Source organism: Rhipicephalus microplus, chromosome 3 (genome assembly GCF_043290135.1).
Source record: "Rhipicephalus microplus isolate Deutch F79 chromosome 3, USDA_Rmic, whole genome shotgun sequence".
Lineage (NCBI taxonomy): Eukaryota > Metazoa > Arthropoda > Arachnida > Ixodida > Ixodidae > Rhipicephalus > Rhipicephalus microplus.
The window spans coordinates 8508419-8528605 of record NC_134702.1 but is presented as its reverse complement, the minus strand read 5'-3'; the positions used below and the strand labels follow the sequence as shown (position 1 = coordinate 8528605).

Here is a 20187-nt window from a genome sequence, read left to right as displayed (position 1 = left end):
AAGCCTGGCGACGAGCCGTACCCCGTGCCGACAAGTCGTTGGACGCGAAGTCGGCGCTCCGTGAGCTTCATTTCGACGAGCAGTTTATTGAGCGTTTTTACACACACGTGATAAACGGCGAAACTGTTCAGATTCCCCGAGGGAAACTGGTGCTGAAATCTGACGTGGTGCCAACCCTATTCCCACATGTTCCTGCGTATCTTTCAAAGAAAGTGCCGAAGAAAAGGACGTCAAGAACATCCACTTGCGGCCTGCCATCGAAAATTCGTCGTCAGGAACCAAGCACGTCAGCTTGCCAGGAAACAGCTGGCTCGTACAGCACAGGAAGCGACAGTCACCAAGTACCTGTTCCGAATGTGCCTGCAATTCCTGACGTCCGCAAGTGTGGTCTTCCCAACGCTTACTGGGCTCGACATCTAATTGCTGGAGCCGACAATGCCACGGTGTTTACAGTGTGTGCACTAGATGGTGACAAGTAGACTTTTGACAAGTATGTGCAAATGACATCAAATGAAAACAAACTTCAAGCGACAGCTTTTGTGCAAGCCACAAAAATAAAGACCCTTGACATTACCGACATCGAAATGGCAGAAGAGTTGCTTCGTGACGTCGACTCTATGATACCATGCAGAGGGTTTGGTAAAACTGGTGAACTTGGAGTAAATTGAAAGTACAAGGAGAAGACTTTTGATGACAGAACCTTCAGCCCATCTTGCCATGGGGTTGCTCCAACGCCAGAAAAAGCCTGCCCACAATGCAAGCACCTCCGAAGACCGCTCCTGAATCGGAGTCCTACAGGCGAAGAAAAGGCAAAACGTGGCCCAGTCCCAAGACCTTTTATACACGCTTAAGCTGAGAACAGCGCAAGCGAAAAGTAGTCGCCGGAGTGTGCTGTAGGCTAAATCACTCATCAAACAAATGAAAGAAAAGAATACACAGAATGACTCTGCAGCATTTGAAGAAGCGGCGAAGGCCCTACCCATTAGGCAACAGCAACAAGTCAAGGTGTGCTTTGGGGCGGCTAAAAGAAAATCCACAAAAAGAATGAAGTATGAAAGTGAATGGGCTCTAGAGTGCCTAATTGTGTCCATGAAAAGCCCACGCCTCTATGAGCACATACGCAAAAAAAATTGCCCGCAGCTTCCCTCGGGGAACACTGAGGAGGATGCGGAGCATATAATTGGTTAACGGGGTATTAAAGTGCGACTTACTTGGGTCGATGGCTAAATTGGTTAACGTGGTTGTGAAATGGGGTGTTAAATTGCGACTTACTTGGGTCGATGGCTAAATTGGTTAACGTGGTTGTAGGAGGGGGTGTTAAATGAGTGAACACGTACACACGTATGCGAAAGGGCGGCGCTGGTCGAAGGGACGTCGATCATTGTGTTTGCGGATTCGTTGGAATTCATTTCACCGCGACCTTGGACGTCGACGCGCCGTACAAACCAACCGACGAGCGGCAACTGAGCGAGCGAGCGCCGACCTTGAGTATATATACAGCGCGACGGCGCATGCACTGTCAGCTGTTGAATGTTCTCGAAGCGCGACGCCACATGCGCGTCCGCTGGAGAATCAGGAGAATTGTAGATGTCGAACGCGGTGTGTAGAGGAGGAAGGGTGCACAGATGGTGGAGGAGTGAAGCGCGCGCGGTGTGTAGAGGAGGAAGGGATGCACAGATGGTGGAAGAGTGGGCGACGGCGCGACGGCGCATGCGCGCGCGTCAGCTGTCGAATGTTCGAGAAGCGGTGCGGACGGCGCGGACGGCGCACTACAAGGCGCGAGTATAAGATGCTTCCGCATCTAAAACAACATGATGGCGTTGTCTTCTCGAACATCACTACGTCGATATCTCAAGCGTTACAGGAGTGGGTTTGGCCTGAGCGAAAAAGCGTTTGCTGCTGGGGCGGAAAAAACAAAATATATGGACTTGTTCCAGCACCATGGTGGGCTGTTAATTGATGAGATTAAGCTATCCGAACAGCAATAATACGGAAAGACGGGCTAGTTGGTACTGCTGCATAATTGAAGTTTTTGCGCACACACACAAGGACACAGAAGAAGGGAACACAAGGACCAGCGCAGACTAACAACTGATTTTTATTCAGTAAGAAAACAGAATATATACGCTTACTTGCACCCCATGATCACCGCGCATGAGCAAAAACGGCATCGTACAATCTTAAAAACCAAATATCACATGTTGTTCAGCAATTCAATTTCTTTTTCACTAAGCGATATCGACGGATGGCTGACGCACATATCTTTAAGTCTAGAGATGTGCCACGCTTCTACTATTTCTCTTGTTGTCTGATTTGGGTGTACATACACCACCTCAGTTTGATCAAACAACGGCTTACATGCACTAAAAGAACAACGCGCACAGTGCAGTGCTAAATGTGTTTCCGGCCTCCCTTTCAAGTTGGTCATGTGCTCCTTCAATCTCACATTTAAGCATCGGCCAGTCTGACCGACATAAAAGTTCCCACAACTGAAAGGGGTCTTATAAACTACCTTTCTTTTGCACTCAACCACCTGATGACCTGCACGCTTGGAACAATTGCCTCCGATATCCCTCGTCCTTTCCTCGTACAGATTATTTACAGCCGGACACACGCCCCCTAGTTTGTTCTTTGCCGAGAATACAACTTTGACACCATATTTAGCTGCCACCTTCTTAAGTTTATGGGAGAAACCATGCTCGTAGGGGATTACCGAAATTTTCTTTGTATCTTGGCTTCTTTCCTCTTTCTCCCCGGATTTCATTTTCTTCATTAATCTTTCGCTTGCAGTTAGAAGAAACGAGTTAGGGTATCCTGCCTTTTCCAGCTTTACCTTCTGTTCCAGGAAAGATTCTTTTAACTTGTGCTTACATGTTTTTGTAAGAGCTGAATTGAAACACCCCATTGCTATACCGTTTTTTACTATCCTATACCGTTTTTTACTATTTAGCACTGCACTGTGCGCGTTGTTCTTTTAGTGCATGTAAGCCGTTGTTTGATCAAACTGAGGTGGTGTATGTACACCCAAATCAGACAACAAGAGAAATAGTAGAAGCGTGGCACATCTCTAGACTTAAAGATATGTGCGTCAGCCATCCGTCGATATCGCTTAGTGAAAAAGAAATTGAATTGCTGAACAACATGTGATATTTGGTTTTTAAGATTGTACGATGCCGTTTTTGCTCATGCGCGGTGATCATGGGGTGCAAGTAAGCGTATATATTCTGTTTTCTTACTGAATAAAAATCAGTTGTTAGTCTGCGCTGGTCCTTGTGTTCCCTTCTTCTGTGTCCTTGTGTGTGTGCGCAAAAACTTCAATTATTCAACTATCCGAACACTTGAACTTGGGACCCGATGGCACTATCAAAAATTTTGTGGACCTTGGGAAGTTCACACCAGAGAGTGAGCGCTCCGTAGCATGTGACCATGGCCTTGTAGTATTGTTCGTGCCTTTCACAGGCACGTGGCACCAGCTTATGGGGGTGTTCGCATCACGCAGCAATGTGAAGTCCGAGACGTTAGGCAAAATAATCCTTGAAGCAGTAGTCATGTTCGAAAATGCCGGTCTGCACGTAGACTTTATCACCACTGATGGAGCTGCGTGGAACAGAAGCATGTGGCACTCATTCGGCATACGCGGCAGGAAAGGAAACACAGTCTGTAGAAGGCAGCACCCTACAGACCCACAACGTTTTCTGCACTTCATCTCGGACTTCCCACACCTTCTTGAATGTGTGAGGAACACTTTTGTTCGAGCGGGCGTGAAACTGCCAGAAGGCCATGCCAGTGTTGACGCTATTGACAGTGCCCGGAAGCTTGATGAACAGCATTATATGACTCTAAAAGTCATGTCTGACATTAGCAAATCGGTCGTGCATCCCAATGGCTTTGAGAAAATGAGGGTAAATTATGCAGCGCGGCTTTACAGTGACGAAGTCCTCAGAGGCCTTTTCTTGCACCATGCAACCATCGAAGAAAAGCATGGGAGCACAGAGGTGACAGTCAGCTTTGTCGAAATAATGAGAAGGCTCATTGTGACCATGCTTCAAGGTGCAGCTCAGGTGCACTTAAGCCTGGAGGGACGCACGAGAAGTGCATTCAAAGCTTCTTGACTTGCCAGGACGATTGGGAAACAGCTGCTGGCATCGGAGGTTTTCTAAGCCGCAGTACAGCCGAAGGGCTTCGTGTTACCTTATCAAGCACGCCACACCTTCTCCGCTACCTGACGATGAAGTTGAGCTTCAGATATATGATGACATGCCGCTTGAGTCAGCACCCCCTGGAGAGGCTGTTTGGAATCGTCCGACAAATGTCTGGATGCAATGATCATCCGACTGCCTTTCAGTTCTTAATCTCTGTCAACACATTGAGCTTCCAGAATTTGGAAAAATCACCGAAAAGAAGCAATGTGTCCTCTGGACTACTGAGAATTCCACTGGGAGCTGACAACGGAAAGGATTTCACTCCTCGGGGAAGTTAGACGAGCTTCTTGACGTAGATAACCTTGCTGAAGCACATGAAGTGCTCAATGAATACGGCCACGGCATCGAGCATGCAGACATGGTCGTGCAAAGCAGCGATGCCAGACTCATATTCTACATGGCTGGATATGTGGCAAGAAAAAGCATTGCAAGCACCAAATGTGCAGAGTGCAGCCAGCAGCTCCTAAAGTACAAGAACGATCTATCTCCAGCTGCAGCACCCCTCACGGCTGTTGTTGACCGAGGAGGCCTGCTGTACCCATCAGCCAAGCTCAATGAACTCGTGACCACTCTCGAGAACACTTTTACCCTCTGCTTCAGTGTGATAGAAGTCAAATCTGACAGCATCATGGACTTGGTTTCCTTCTTGCAGCTAAGAAAGCTTACACTTGTTGACTGCCCTGACCACAGCATGTCCCTCACAAACAAAATTATCAAGTTCTATGTTCTTACTAGGCTCCACTTTCATGTCAAAGCTCAGAACCGCAAGCGAAACGCTAAGCAGGAAAGAATGAAATTGCTGAAGCTTAGACGGGTGCTCTGAGTTTGATATTGTAACCTTAAGCTCTATTGTTTTTTTTTCCGAGTGGAAAGTGATTGTATGCCTCTCATTACTTAGTGCCAAGCGATGCGCTGTCTGTGTTCAATGTTTCAATGTTTTTAACTACTCCCGAGCATGTGTAAATGTGCGTATTTTTTCATTATTTTACCCTGTATTCTATGATGTGCAATAGATATTACTAATCATATGATGTGCAATAAATATTTGTTTTATTTCCCTCCCCCAGAACTTGGGTAATATTTTTTTTAAGAAAGCCGTCACCTTGCACTCCAAAACACTGCAGTGATATGCGAACGAAAGCATTTAGTTGCGCAGAAGTCTTGCAGCGCCAGCCAATTTCTTTTAATGCTTGAAATGGCGTTCTATCAGCCATCGTCACAGTGATTTATCTGAATCGCCATTTTATCTGAATCGTGCATCTTTAAAAGGTCCGCACGCTCAAGGCGCAGCGCGCGTAACTAGCATCACCATTCCGCCGACAGCGCCACCGCCGCGCTGCTCGAAACGGAGGACCGGCTCCGAGCTCCCGTTGGCGTCACCTCCCATTTCTAGCCACCATAACCTAGCTCCACGCTAGTTTTCTTTCTTTATTTTTATTGTCTTAGCCACATCAGCATCGCCGTTTACACTGCCGAAATTCGCGTGCATTTCCGTCCAGTGCATGGGATAACAGCGCACAAAAAGCATGATTTCAGTTGCGCACCAACGCCTCCGTCAGGCAGTGCCCTACATCAAAGTCGCTGGTGGCGCCACCACACGTGTGACATACCCGGCGTCAAGCAGGGGACTCCAGCAAGCCCACTACCCTATTCTAGCTCACTTTAGTAATGTTGATGCAGAAACTCTAACATAGTTCTGTAAATGAACCTAGTACACGTCACAACCAAATGCTCAGTTGCATTTATTAGTACCCGATGACGAACATTTCACTGTACCCAATAGCAACTGGACAGTGCATAATGACACCGTTTATTTATTTATCAGATGCGAAGCAGCTATTTGACTAGCCTGTGTAACGCTGTCCCTCTGTCCGCACCGTGCCACCCTGGCCGCAGGTGTTCGGACGGTGCCAAATAGGTCACGTTTCCCCTCGCAGAGAGCGCGCGTTGAGGTCACTCTCTCCCTACCCTGTAACCGCTTGCCGCGTCTGATCTCTCTCGCTTCACCCTTTCCACCGCTAGCAACGCTCGAGCGCACATCCAGCGAAGTCTTTTGGCTCATCGCTTCAAACGATTCTTCCAGCGCTCACCGCCGCACCCGCGTTAGCACCGTTCAATCCGTGACGCCAACCATGCGCAACGCTGCTGCTTCGCATCCCATCAGGGTTCCTTTTGGGAAGATGTCGTTGATTTTTATTTATTTATTTATTTATTTATTTATTTATTTATTTATTTATTTATTTATTTATTTATTTATTAACGCCATAGCGTTAGAGAGTTCGTGTCACAGAAAACCTGCCACCGGCGTCGGCCCCGTTGGTTGTGAGCGAAAAATCGTCTGTGCGTCTGTGACAGAAAAATCAAGTTACCTAGATAGCCACGGGAGGTCGCTACTTGTCCACGCGTGCGCTACTTGTCCAGTGTGATCGCGTGCGCACGCGATCACACTGGTAAAGCCGCGCGTTCGAAGAAAAAAAAAGTGTTCAAGGTCACGAGGCGCGGTAGTGTCTTTGCCCTGCCATCCCTCTCTGCTTAGCTTCCAGCACTTTCGTCGGGACTAGAGAATAGATAATGCAATTTCAGCATGCGACAAACCTTTGTAACTCCACTCGCACTAGACGGATTCTTAACATTTTTGCGGCGTTGAATTCGTAGCAATAAGCTCTTCTAATGAATTCATTCCATGGTTACTTGAAAAAGTGTTTCAGGGCCCCTTAAATGCATTTTGTTCGACAAGTATCACGACGAAAACGAGCCCTTTCGGGGATAATAGAGCGCGCTGGTCCAATCTACTGTGTGCGTTTTTGTGTGCGTGCGTGTGTATGTAACACAACATATTAATAAGTATGTACTTAGCGGTTGAAATGTGCACTAGGGCCGGATCTCGCTATTGCGTTCAACTCTTAAAGGCGAAGCTCAAGGGTCTCCCAATTGTTTTATTTGTTTGTTTGTTTGTTTGTTTGTTTGTTTGTTTCACACTGCCAGCTTGCTTTGCGAGTCATAGGCAGCAGTTGGTTGCACAAAAGAGACAAAGGAAATAGTCTGAGAATACACTTTTGAAAAATATATATCGATTGAATCGATATATATATAGCAGCCGTGGTGAGTGATGTAAGTATAAGTTTATTGATATGATGCTCTAACAATGCTACGCGTCCGATAAGTTCGTAATAAGGTAATGCTGCATGCCTCATGGATAATTTACAGTTCGTCTATTTGTTAAACAGTGGGATATTGTTTTCGTCTCAATAAAACAGAGCTGCGTTAACATAGTCAAAGCCCACTTGGGTTCCAACATGCAACCCCACAGATGGCCCACGTGTCAATGTTCTGAGGAGCGCGATTCAATGAACACGATGCCTTCACGAATAGGTGCGGGATCTTTAATTCAAAGGTGTTTTCGTCACATTTATAGCCTTCTTGAGAATATACGTCTGCGGAAACTTAATAAACCTGCTTCTGTGAAGGCCGCTGATTTATTTCCAGAAACTGACACAAATTATCTTCGTTTTTTTATTTATTAAAGGGGAATTTCACGGGTGGGCTTTTGTTTGCTAGGCACAAGATTATTTAAAACTAACAGGCCAGAAAACTATGGAATGTATGAAGGATTTTATCTGTAGTAATTAACATCTAAATTTGAAGAGAATGAAAAGATAGGTTGGTGCTGGGGACTGAACTTGCGACCTGAACAACACTAACGTGGACCCATTATTCAAAGGTCGCCGGTTCGATCCCTAGCAAAGGCAAGTTCTTCACATTTACATTATAATAAGTACAAGTAACATTCTTCATACTTTCCTTGGGTTTCTGTTTCTAAATTTATTCTTGTGCGTATCAAACAAAAACGAGCCCTGAAAATTCCCCGTTCGTTCATTCACAGCGATGGTCTCGTCCTGGTACACTTAATGCTTTCAAGTATAGTATGCGAGGCATGATTGGTCAGCTGTGAGCTCGTAAATGATCGCGTCTTTCATGACGCCAGAAGGCAGGAAAGAGTGTTCCACTCTCGTCGTCATGGCTGACTCACGCTCTCGGGTTTAGATGCACATATATACCTTGCAGCGGACGTTGATGTCGGTGGTTGCGACTATTTTAGTTGTGCGCGAATACCCATTCATAGGGGTGCGCATCGAGGCACCCTACCAATTCACATGCCGAGGCGCATGGTCTTATCCCAGACCAGTCTTATCCCATACTTCAATGGTGTATAGGTGTGCTCTTTTCACTCCTGCTTGGGGCGAGTACGCTGTATACAATCCCATACAATTATATTTATATATGAAACGAGCAGCTTCTTTCGCTGCATTCAGCCCACAAGCTGCTCGTGACGTGATCTGTGATGCGACGGGATAGCTACGTATATGACGCCATGACGGACGCTCGCATTCATGGGTATAAATTTGGTCCCACGCAGGCGCATCCAAATCCAAGCGTCAACTGGTCGGCGGGCGTGCTGGCGGCGCTGCGAATCCCCAACATAATGGAGGCCGACGTGCCCAACAAGCCACTCGACTATTACACGTGTACCTTCAAGTGCTCCAAGCTGGACAGGTGCGCCGCACGTCGCCTTTTTCAATGAAAAGCTTTCAAGCTAAGCGCTAGCACGAACATAGCTTTCATAATTGACGCAGACATAGTTAACGATTCATAAAGCTTATACTTTTCTTCTCTTCCTCTACACCTTTCCCTGTGTCACGTACATTTTCGCCGGAATTTCGCTTCTTGTGAAGATCTTTCTTTTTGATAGCTCAGTCCTTCCTTCCCTTCTTGACTTTCACAGACACCGTGGATAGTAGTTTGCGGTTCCTGCAAACTTCACCGCCAATTGCCTTCGTGCTCCCGTCTGGGCTGACAAGATACCGTTTTGTCATGAGTGTTACTCTCTTTTTTTTCAACTTCACCTCTTCCTGTCATGTTTACTTCTCCTTCCCCACATTTTCCTATCCCTAAAGGTGCTCATTCATTTCATGCCCCCCCTCCCCCCCATCCGGAGGCAGAAACTATCATCCTGTGTTATCTTTTTCTTTCCCCAAACCACACACACTCTCTCTAACAAGCTTTTCAAATCTAATACCGAAGAAATAGAGTGGCTGCAGGCGTAAATGGACTGTGTCTCCATATATTAAAGCGCGCAGTGGCGCAAGTTCCGGTTTCCCTCATATAAGCACAAACGTCATGCATGACGTCACCCTAACCACGAACATTTGAATAAAGGGCAAAGGTTCTGTCTGGCGTTGCAGAATGGGTATCGATATTGGTTAGCCCGTGTCACTGGGGGTTCAGTAACCTACACAGTGCTGCTTTGCAATCCTCACTATTTTTCCAGCATCCTTACTGCCAGAGACAGGTTCGACAGCGACGAGTCACACAACCAATGACGTCATGCGTAGCGTTCCATGGGATGGCTACCGAAAGTTTCGCTACTGCGCTTGTTGAGAAGATGCAGAAACGTGCTTTAATAATCGGAAAGATTGATTCAGTAGTTTCCTTTTTTTCTTTGTTATAGCACAACCATGCAATGTGCATGAAAAAATAAAAAGGGGGGTTGGGGTGGAAATATGTCAACCCCACACACAAAGGGCTAAAAAATAGCAAACCCGCAAAAATGTGAATGAACACGGCATGATGTCGACACTTGTCGGTAATGTTCAGCCTGGTTTCAAGTAGAGCTGTTCGATTACCATATCGTGAAAGCATAGGAGCTGTAACGTGCAAGGAGGTAACAGGTATAACTGTTTACACGCCTCGGCCTCTTCCGCTGTATTTCACATTGAAGCTTTGGGGACAAAAAGACTGTGTTATTCCCAGATGTGTAATTTTGAGACTCGTACGCACCAGCGACTGGCAATGGTCGAGCGATTGGATTATTCACAAATTGACCAGTCGAAAACGGCCGCTTTAATCACAAAGCGGCTCTTTGGCTCAGTCATTCACTGCTCAATTTTTCAGTCGCGCGTGTCGTGACTGCAGTCACAAACCTCTGAACCAATTTAATGCGCAGGAAGAAGACGTCAGCTTAATATACGGGCAAATACAATACGAGTAGACGTGAATTCTGTGTGGCGGCGGCTGTAAGTCGCACGCAAGTATTATCAGTGGCCACCTTCACTTGCTTCCTGCAGCTGGTCGCCATTTTCAAAAGGTCGCGTGACTACTGTCGCAGGAGCCCTTTGACAAATCCTAGTCGAACGATGTCAGCCTAGCCTAAAGCTCTAGCTGCGATGAATTAGGCGGTGCTTGGTGCAACGCAGGTTTCTGGGCAGCGACAACCAGGACGAGTATTTCACGGTGACGCAGCGAGTGTGCGTCGCCTACGAGATTCTGCAGACGGCGCGCTACGGGGCGCGCCGCAAGGCGCAGATCGGAATCGACCGACTCATCGAGGAAGGAGTCTACGCAGCCGCATTCCCTTTGCACGAGGTATGCACTCTGAGTGCGACTCAGCTGTACGGACACACATGCTGTGAAACGTCTCTCTGACATCATGTTCTGCATTAGCATTCATCCTTTGATTCTTACTTATTTTCTATTTTGCTCTTCATGTGTTCTGCCTGACTCATTGATCACCTCAGCGATGTGTCCTGCTTTTGTCCAGCACAATGTCGTTTCCCTTAGCGCATGTTTTCTGTGCCCTGTCAGGAGGTTTTTCGAGACACGTTTGTTCTGGGGGGGGGGGGGGGGGTTATGCATTGTTCTTTGTGAGGTTTAGAGTTCGTGGTGTCTGAAATGAAAACGACGCTTTCGGCACGAATTGACTCGGCAGATGAGGTGAAGCAGAGCAACATCGTTATTCACTACTTTTACAATAGACAATATCGCCAGCCGATTCAAAACGTCACTAGTGATCCACGCTAAATACAACATTTCAATGCACTCAATCAAACATAACAACAAACACAAGGTGATGTGGTGTAGCCGATGTTCCGACTCACCTCTAGGGACCCACGGGAAACGATCCGTGGTTGCCTCAAGCCACGGATCCCATGCAGGAGACGTTTATTCTATTCGCCCTCCCCAGTGCCATAGAGACTCCCCAATGTTTTCCGTGCTGCCATCTATCTACACCGCCAGGTGGCACCGTTGGCGCTAACACGCTAACGCCATGAACGCGCGCGAGCACTGTGCCTACCACTCCGTGGGTTGTGAACCTATATAAGTGCGGCCTATCTACGAGACAAGCATGCGCTACAAGGTGCGATCGACACGACGGGTGTCGATAGCACCCCCACAAGTTTTCACCTTTGTTTGATAGGGGATGAATTCTGATCAAATGGATATGCAGAATTGCCAGTGCTCTATGGTACAGACTTTTGTCGTGCTGGCCCTGATTTTTCCCTATGCATCGTTGCCAGCTCGCACACTTTTACCCTATTGCTATATGGATATTTGCAGTATGGGTATTGTTTTATGGAGAGTGCAATGGGCAGGCGCGCACGTACGCTGACGGTGCTCTGTTACCTCTCCTCTCTTTCTTCTCGTTTATTCCCCTTACCCCTTACCCCTCAGTACAGTAGGGTAGTAAACCAGACGCGCGTCTGGTTGACCTCCCTGCCTTTGATTTTGTATTTTCCTTCTCCTCCTGGTTCTGAATAATTTCTTTGTTCGAAACCGCTAAAGGACACCTTGTTTATTTCCATACTGAAGGACTGAAAACTGGGCTTAAGTGTTTTGCAAGGGTACTTGGTCAAAAAGATTGGGCATTGATTAAAAATTAATAAGATAAGGTCTAGCTGCCTGTCGATCCTTTCTCAATTGTTTCACGCTGTTTGCAAACATTCTTATGTGTTCAATGTGCACGCACCACACCGTAGGAAGACAGGGAGGGACTACAAAGCCTGTTCGTATCACCCAATGCACATCTATAACCCTTAGAGTAGTAGTAGTAGTAGTTTATCAAGCATTTTACTAGAGGAGCTGTCTCGTTCTACCTTATCCTTCAATCTTTTCATTAGTACAGTGTCATTTTTGCAAAAAGAAGATAGAAAGAGAGATCTGCTGGATATTTATCACAAATAAGAAAGGAAGGGAAATATAGGAGCCAGAAAAAAGAAGCCATAATCAAAGCAATCAGTTTCACGAAACCAGCAATAACCATTTTGTTCATACGGAGATTGATTTTATCTGCATCAGCGAAAAAACTGAACAGACACATGCTCCTTGTTGCAGAAAGCAAACTACAGGGAAAATTGAGGGCAGCTGCCATATAGAAGCGGTGTCTGTTTTGATATCTTTCACACACACTAGATGGTAGCAACTACTATACTGTGCAATCAAAAGTCATGTTTGGCAATTTGTTTTATGAAACTGAGCCACTTTCGTGCAAATGGCTACGAACAATTTTGGGTGAGAACCTTATGGTTTCGACTTGTCGACGAGAGCCCATGGGCTTGATGGTTATGCATATGAAAGGCTTTCTTGTTGCGTGAGGTTAAATACGGAAACGTCCTGCCAGTCTATCCCTTCCTTTTGGGGGGTTTCGCCTCGCGCTACGAAAAATCGGCTTGTCGGCTCGCCCCGCCGCAGTAGTGTAGTGTCTAAGGTACTCGGCTGCTGACCCACATGTCGTGGAATCGAACCCGGCTGTGGCGCGGCTTCATTTTCGATGAAGGCGAAGATTCTTGGGTATTTGTAATAAGATTTAGGTGCACGTTAAAGAACCCCAGGTGGTCGAAATTTCCGGAGCCTTCCACTACCGTGTCTCTCCTAATCAAATGGGGGTTTCGGGACGTTAAACCCAAATATCATCATCGACTTGTTGGCATCTAATGTCGTCAAGGTCTGTCATGTAGTCTCGTTTGCGCGTCTGTCATGTAGTCTGATTACAAGGGGTATGCGCCACAAAAACTGCATACATTTCACTACTCGCCACGGGTTCACTAAAAGTGAAGACAACATTCGCTCAACAAATAGCCGACAATATTATTGCATGCAGCTGAAGCATATTTTCCTGCATGCCGTAGACAACTGAAACCGGGCATGTGTGGGATAAAAACGGAAGCACCACATTATAGGGTAAGCTGCATTCCAACGCAGTTTTCTGACGACGTTATTGAAAACACTTGTCTATACATGCCCGGTTTGAGGCTCTCCATCACTATAGTGCCTCATCGAAGAAATCTTTCAAAACACTGCATGCTTCGCCCCGACCCGTGTTTCACGCTGGTGGAGGTAAAACACCCTTCCCTACATGCCCCCCCCCCCCTTTTTTTTTTCTTATCTCATTCATTTTACATTCAGTGATGTCCCGGAAGGCCCTGTGAAATCCCGTGTACAGTGCAGTACGTACCGACTGATGAAGTCCAACAGATGACCGCTGGAGACGCGAAGTTGCCACGTGAGGCCGCTATAGGCGCTACACATATCATGGGCATAACAAGCGCATGTTCAGACTTCTTTCGTCCCACATGTGCATATACGAGCGGCTCTGCTAAGCTGCCGGTCTCGCAGCAACGGCCATAAATAAAGTGATTCACTCAACCCGGGTTTCAAAGGCGTCGGCGTGAGGAGTTGCAGATGCATAAAGACTGTTGACGTGTTAAGACGCGTGTGTAAAGCCTCTGCCGGTGATAATGTTTATGATTGCCTATAGTAATATTTTGTGACGTCACCGGCGTACAAGGAAGTCTTTTTTTCTTATGAAATGTGCATCAGTAAGCGTCTAATAATTGTGGCAATAATTATCCAAATTAGAAAGAAAAACAGTGACAACAGTCCTTGGCTTTCTCAAAGAAAATAAGATTATCGATTATTTTACATCAAGTGCGACCAATGTTGAATTGTTAATTGTGCTGAATTAGGCTGAACGAAGGTTTGTTCACACCTTCGACTAGCGTGCGTCGCGCGACCAAGTCAGCCGATAGCGACTGGTCACAAGCGGCCGCTTTCGTCGCAAAGCGACTGCTTTGGCTCAGTCTCTCGCCGCTCAATATTTCACTCACGCGACTGCAGTGGTAAGCTTCCGAACCGATCAGATGCACAGGAACATGGCGTCAGCTTATTTCGCGGGGCAACTACAATGGGAGTCATTTACTGACGGATGTGAATTACGTGCGCGAAACCACGAGGAAAGTGGCATGCATGTGTGAGCATTTGTCACCGCGGGTCACTTTCTGGTCTCGAGTCGCAAATGATCGAGTGAACGGTGCCAGTCGCAGGTGTGAAGGAGTCTTGAAGCTGCGTAACTATGTATTCTAATGCCACTGTGGTCACGCAGGGTGACTACCGCAAACCTCCGGGCAACTCACCGCCGTCTACGTGGAACCGGCGTCAGGTCCTGTACGAATACTGGGCGCGCTGGTCGTGCTGGTACAAATACCAGCCACTGGACCACATCCGGGAGTACTTTGGCGAAAAGATCGGCATCTACTTTGCCTGGCTTGGTGAGTGACCGATGCTTGTTTGGTTTGTCCGCCTCCGGATGCTCGACGCTACACAGACACGATAGAACTTGCACTTACCATCACATTCACTTTCCTAAAGCATTACAAAATGTCAACACGTGTAGAGCATCTCTAACTTTTACGCTGTTTAACTCACTAACTAAAACGAAAAGATGTCGTTGTGAATGAATGCAGAACCCCGTATGCGAGCTCGCATAGCCCTTCGCTTATGTACATGCGCGAAGTGATAAGCAATGCTAACACACTACAACCTCTGCATGTACATTGCAGGGCTTATAATACTATGCGGAACGCACGATAATTTCATGCAACACTTTAGAAAACAACGATAGTCATGTGAAAAGATTTCGTGCGTTACTGGAAGTGAATTCGAAGCGATATTTCAACGTCCAGCTTAACTGAATTCGAAGCGTGACAACGTCCAGCTTTAACTGGAAAGAAGTTTCTGTTTGCGAAAGCATTAATGCTTTTAACCTTGCTTGCGTGTATACTATATCTCCGCAGGGTTTTACACTGGCTGGCTGCTGCCTGCCGCAGCCGTAGGTTTCCTCGTCTTTCTGTACGGAATCTTCACCATCAGCAACGATGGTCCCACGTAAGCGTTTAATCAAAATATTAGGTCACTTTGGTCTCGCTTTGTTTTAGTAGTACTTTATGGCTTGTGATTATGAGGTTCACCGTGCCATGAGGTGCTGTAGCCATCACCATTGCCTTGGCATCAAGTCTTTTCCTTAGCGTTTGTTGTGAATAAATTCATTTCCGTTGCTCAAATGGACAGTCAGCTGTACTGAGTTCTTTTGCAAGACAAGCATCTGCTTGAAAAGGAATAACATATACTTGACCCTTTTATCTAAGTTGAACACGGCTGATTTATCAGTGGTATACAGGTACCTTACATTTAAATAACACATTTAAACTGCGATTAATTATTTGGGTCTGTTATACTAATGTACTTATTCATTCTCTATCTCTCTCTCTTTTTTTGTAATAGACTATGTTCTTTATAGTGTTCGCATGTCCCTATCATGTGTAAAATAGAAACAGACAATTAAAGTAGCACTTACAGGTTGGTTCCTAAGTACAACAAGAGATAACGTTCATAGGATGCGATGAAATGGTACTCAATGACCGCAGGACTGCTTGCTATGATAAAACTCCCTGTCCGAAACGTTTCTCCGGGAAAGCTTTTCTTTTGCTCATCCGCGAACTCCACTGATCCAGCTATCGTTGCAAAGACAAGTTGCCATCTGACCGTGCCGCCACGCCCGTTGCAATTCCGCAGGAACGAGGTGTGCAGCAGTGACAAGAAGTACCGCATGTGCCCGCGCTGTGACGAAAAGTATGGATGCGACTACTGGTACATAAGCGACAACTGCATCTTCACCAAGATCACCTACCTGTTCGATCACCCAGGAACTGTCTTCTACGCCATCTTCGTCTCTTTCTGGGGTTAGTCTCCCGCACATTGTTCTATAATATATATATATATATATATATATATATATATATATATATATATATATATTTGATATTAGAACCAATGGAATGTAAACAAGAAGAAAGAAAAGTGGATGAAAAAATAACCAGCCGTGAGCAGGAATCGAACCTACGACCTTCGAATAACGCGTTATTCGAAGGTCGTAGGTTCGATTCCTGCTCACGGCTGGTTATTTTTTCATCCACTTTTCTTTCTTCTTGTTTACATTCCATTGGTTCTAATAACTTCCCCTGTACATTCCTTGGCCTTACTGTCTGTTAGATCTCATTAATATTGTGTTAAAACACGGAAAAACGAGCCCTTAGGTATACACTTCTTTCCCTTATTATATATATATATATATATATATATATATATATATATATATATATATATATATATATATATATATATATATATATACGTGTGTGTGTGTGTGTGTGTGTGTGTGTACGCGTTATGACCTCAATATGTTGTAAGTCTTTTTCAGTTGTTTTTTTTTTCTTTGTGGGAAGACTCACCTTGTAGATAGCATGGGACCTTATTCCGAATTGATCACATATTGGACATGTCGGCTTGACGGCGTGCTGACTGGCTAGTTGACAGGTTGGCTAGTTGAGGAAGAGGAGCGGAAGAGTATAGTCACGTCGATCATTGGGCACGCTCAGCAATATTGTCACTTAAAATGATCATTACTGAGTTGTGCGGCCCATCAAAATACAACACAAGGGCACCCTATATTCTACCAATAACTTCTGACGCAAATTTTATGCACTAGCAAACAAAGGAAAAAATTCATGTTGCATGGTAAACGTATGCTGCACTAGTAAAATAAATTTGCTCAATAACTTACTGTTACCTGCCTGTAAAAAGCAGCAAATGACTCTATCCAATCAGCAGTTGTTTCTTTTTGACATCCGTATAGCTAGTAACTATTCGCACTGCTTTCTGTAATTGTGCATGATTGCGTCATGTTCTGCCTGTTCTCTCTCAGCCGTGACATTCCTTGAGTACTGGAAAAGGAAGTCCGCCAGCTTGGCTCATCACTGGGACTGCATGGACTTCGAGGAGGAAGAGGTAAATTTACTGTGTGGTATACGATGCAGTAAAATCCCTCAATGACACGGAGTACGTGCAAAGAGATACTTTAAGCGTTAATGCGCCCGAATATGTATTCGCGTGGACTCCAAGTGCGAAAAATGGTCTGAACCCCTCAATTTAGTTGTCTTACCACCTGAGGGACGAACACTCGTCCTTCGTTTTCTACCTAGAAAGCAAAATTTTAACCTAGTTTCTTCTGCACTTCCGTCTGATCACTTTTCTTTTTTTTTCTTTTGAAAAAATATTCATGCACGTACATGAAGATATGCGCGCAGAGAGAATTAAAAAAAACGAGGTATGAAAAACATCAATATCACGCGCATATAAAGCATTTATTGCTAGGTGCGAAATGCTCAGTCCAATTCTGTTTTTACTATCGTTTAGACTAAGAAAAAGAGTTCCTTAGTTACGCCTGTGCACACCTTGGGTATTCTTCTTGTACATACCTTGCCTATGCGCATCTAATATTGGTTGCAAAGCAACAATTACTCATTTTTACAGCGAACAAAAAGCACGCGTAGCTGCGAATGCATTCCGCTTTCTCCCTCTCTTTCAACACCTCTATCTCGCTTATTGTCGCCCGTCGTTATGTTAAGCAAGAAAACTGAAACACATGCAAGCATGTTCAGTGAATAGCAACATGCGCTAAAGCCTGTGGAGATTAAAAGCTTTAAACAGCGCGCCTTGTTTCGGCCACCTATTGCCTTCTCGTTGTACCGCGAAGTGCAAACTTGTCGTAAATGATGGCAGATGGCGCTACTAGGCTGTTTTTAAGGACTGAGTTATGGTGGTTTAGTTGTTTATTTTACAACATGCAATTGTGTTGTTCTGCTCTTTACGTCACGTATAGTTGCACTTTACATTACGTCATTTCCTACAGTTCACACTTAACAAAATTGGGTGGATTAACAGGTTGAAAATGTTACTGCGTGCGTCTTCAGAGCTCAATTACAGCGACCTAGTTAGGCTGCGTAGTTTGGCGACATTTATCTACATGAATACTGAATGTACTGATACATGAATACTGATCGCTGTATTTCGGATGTATACATGGCCATGTATTTTAGAAACCTACTTATGAAAGACAGGAGAAACGGGCTGGTATGCCGTTCTTCACATTCAACTTATGGATGTCCGTTCCAAGCCACTTTTCAGCGTTGGAGAACGTATGCGGCGAACCAAAAAGAGTGTTTGAAAGGCACAGAACTTATGACGCTAAATTGTAAAAAATTCCAACGGAGCACGTCTTATGACTGCTGTTGCTGATAGCTAGGTTAGAATACACCATGAAGCTCCGTGGGATACACCATTGTATTGATGCGCCATATTGCTAAACACTCATTTTTGTGCGGTGCGTTGGGAAGGGAGTTGTCTGAATTTCTTAACCGCGCTAGTACCCACACGCCCCCCGTAACGCCGCTAGAAAGTTTATGCTTGAAAATCTTGACTTTATTAGCTTCGCAAGAATGAACTCAACACAATTAGAACTAGTGACCATGTCGGTCTTCGAAAGTGAAAAACTGTCACACACTCGTGTGTGGCTTGAAGTCACGAAAGTACGTACTTGGAAATTCAAAGAAAAGCATAACGGAAGGCAAACTGATATTAACACGGACTCAAATGGCCGTTCCTCTGGTGCCTGGGTTCGACTCTCGAGTCAGGGTGAATTCTTCGTTCACTGGATAGCTTTGATTTTGCTAAATTCATGGGGATCTTTTTTTTTTTTTGCTTCGTTGAATAAACAGGTGGATATGGCCTTTTTTTTTGTTTATGAACCTTCGTCCAGATTGTGGGATTTCGCAAAACTGCTGATTTCTCATTTCACTGCAATATGCAGCGATAAGTGGAGCAATAATGGACTGCTAACACACAGCCTGCTTGTTGACTTCATGACGCAGGAGCGTCCTAGGCCCGAATTCGCTGCAAGAGCATCGCATGTGGAGCGCAACCCAATCACGGGAGCCAAGGAACCGGCCTTCCCCGCCCGTGTGCGCAAGCAGAGGGTCGCCGCTGGCGTCGCCATCTTGCTCCTCATGGTGGGTGCTGCACTAGTTCTCCATCTACGAGGCGCGCTGAGGTTACACTTACATGAATGCCTATGGAAAACCTCGCACCGTACCTACCACAACCCACCTTGTATTTAACTTTTCCTTGCCGAATACGAAAGAAAGCGAGCAATCGCAGGTTTTCTTGTCAGTTTGCACTCGCTGAAAACGAGAGGTGAAAGCTATCGTCTTTTTTCTTCTTAGTCGGTCCTACCGCCCTCCCAAATCATTCTGCATCAGACTTAATTTTGCATTGCCTCCAAAACCGAAGGCACCTCTTTTGGATTTGTACAGATTCCGTGATCAGACCACCGTTCACCAAGCTACGATGGGATTACCCCATCAGGTGACGTAACTGTGACATAATGATGCCACCAACTTTTCCCATTTGTGACTTCACATAGTGACGTCACCACGTGATGCTGACTTGTGACATCACTCGTGTTGACACCGACGTGGGGCGCTGGTCAGTTATCGCGTTTGGCGAGAAGACCTTATCAGAAAACGCCGTTACGGTGCTCAGAAACAAGTTAAATACAAATAAAATGTATGACGAGAGCTCAGGGACTAGCAATTGCATTTTATTGAGTGTGAAATACGGCATGTATGCAATCAACCAGTGGCGTAGCCAGAAATTTCTTTTGGATGTCAGTAAGGGCGTGGTCTTCAACTATATTTTATGCATGTTCGTGCATGCGTTAATATATGTGTGTACATATATATCAATGCAAAATTGAATTTTTTTTGGCGGGGGGAGAGGCAGGTCAACTTTCCACATCCCCCAGGCTACGCCAGTGCAGCGAACACGTATGACATCAGTTCGTTCACCATTCAAAGTGATATGAACGCTGCGGTCACAATCTAGTGTCTAGATATATCAACGAGAAATCAACACATTATTGTACTGTACGTTTTTTTTTTCATCATGTACAATTAACAACAAATTATGGACCCTCCCC

General features: G+C 45.5%; 1 protein-coding gene across 7 annotated transcripts in view; it reads left to right on the top strand.

The window, feature by feature from the left end:
• The window catches only part of LOC119183121 (anoctamin-7), a 100349-nt gene that overhangs the window by 61354 nt on the left and 18808 nt on the right, over positions 1–20187 (top strand). For all 7 annotated transcript variants that reach the window (XM_037433579.2, XM_075888822.1, XM_075888825.1 and 4 more), the window contains 7 exons: positions 8620–8756; positions 10457–10625; positions 14419–14584; positions 15110–15200; positions 15888–16054; positions 17077–17159; positions 19082–19219. In XM_037433579.2, coding sequence (XP_037289476.1) covers positions 8620–8756; positions 10457–10625; positions 14419–14584; positions 15110–15200; positions 15888–16054; positions 17077–17159; positions 19082–19219 — 951 coding nt within the window. The remainder of the gene's footprint in view (positions 1–8619; positions 8757–10456; positions 10626–14418; positions 14585–15109; positions 15201–15887; positions 16055–17076; positions 17160–19081; positions 19220–20187) is intronic.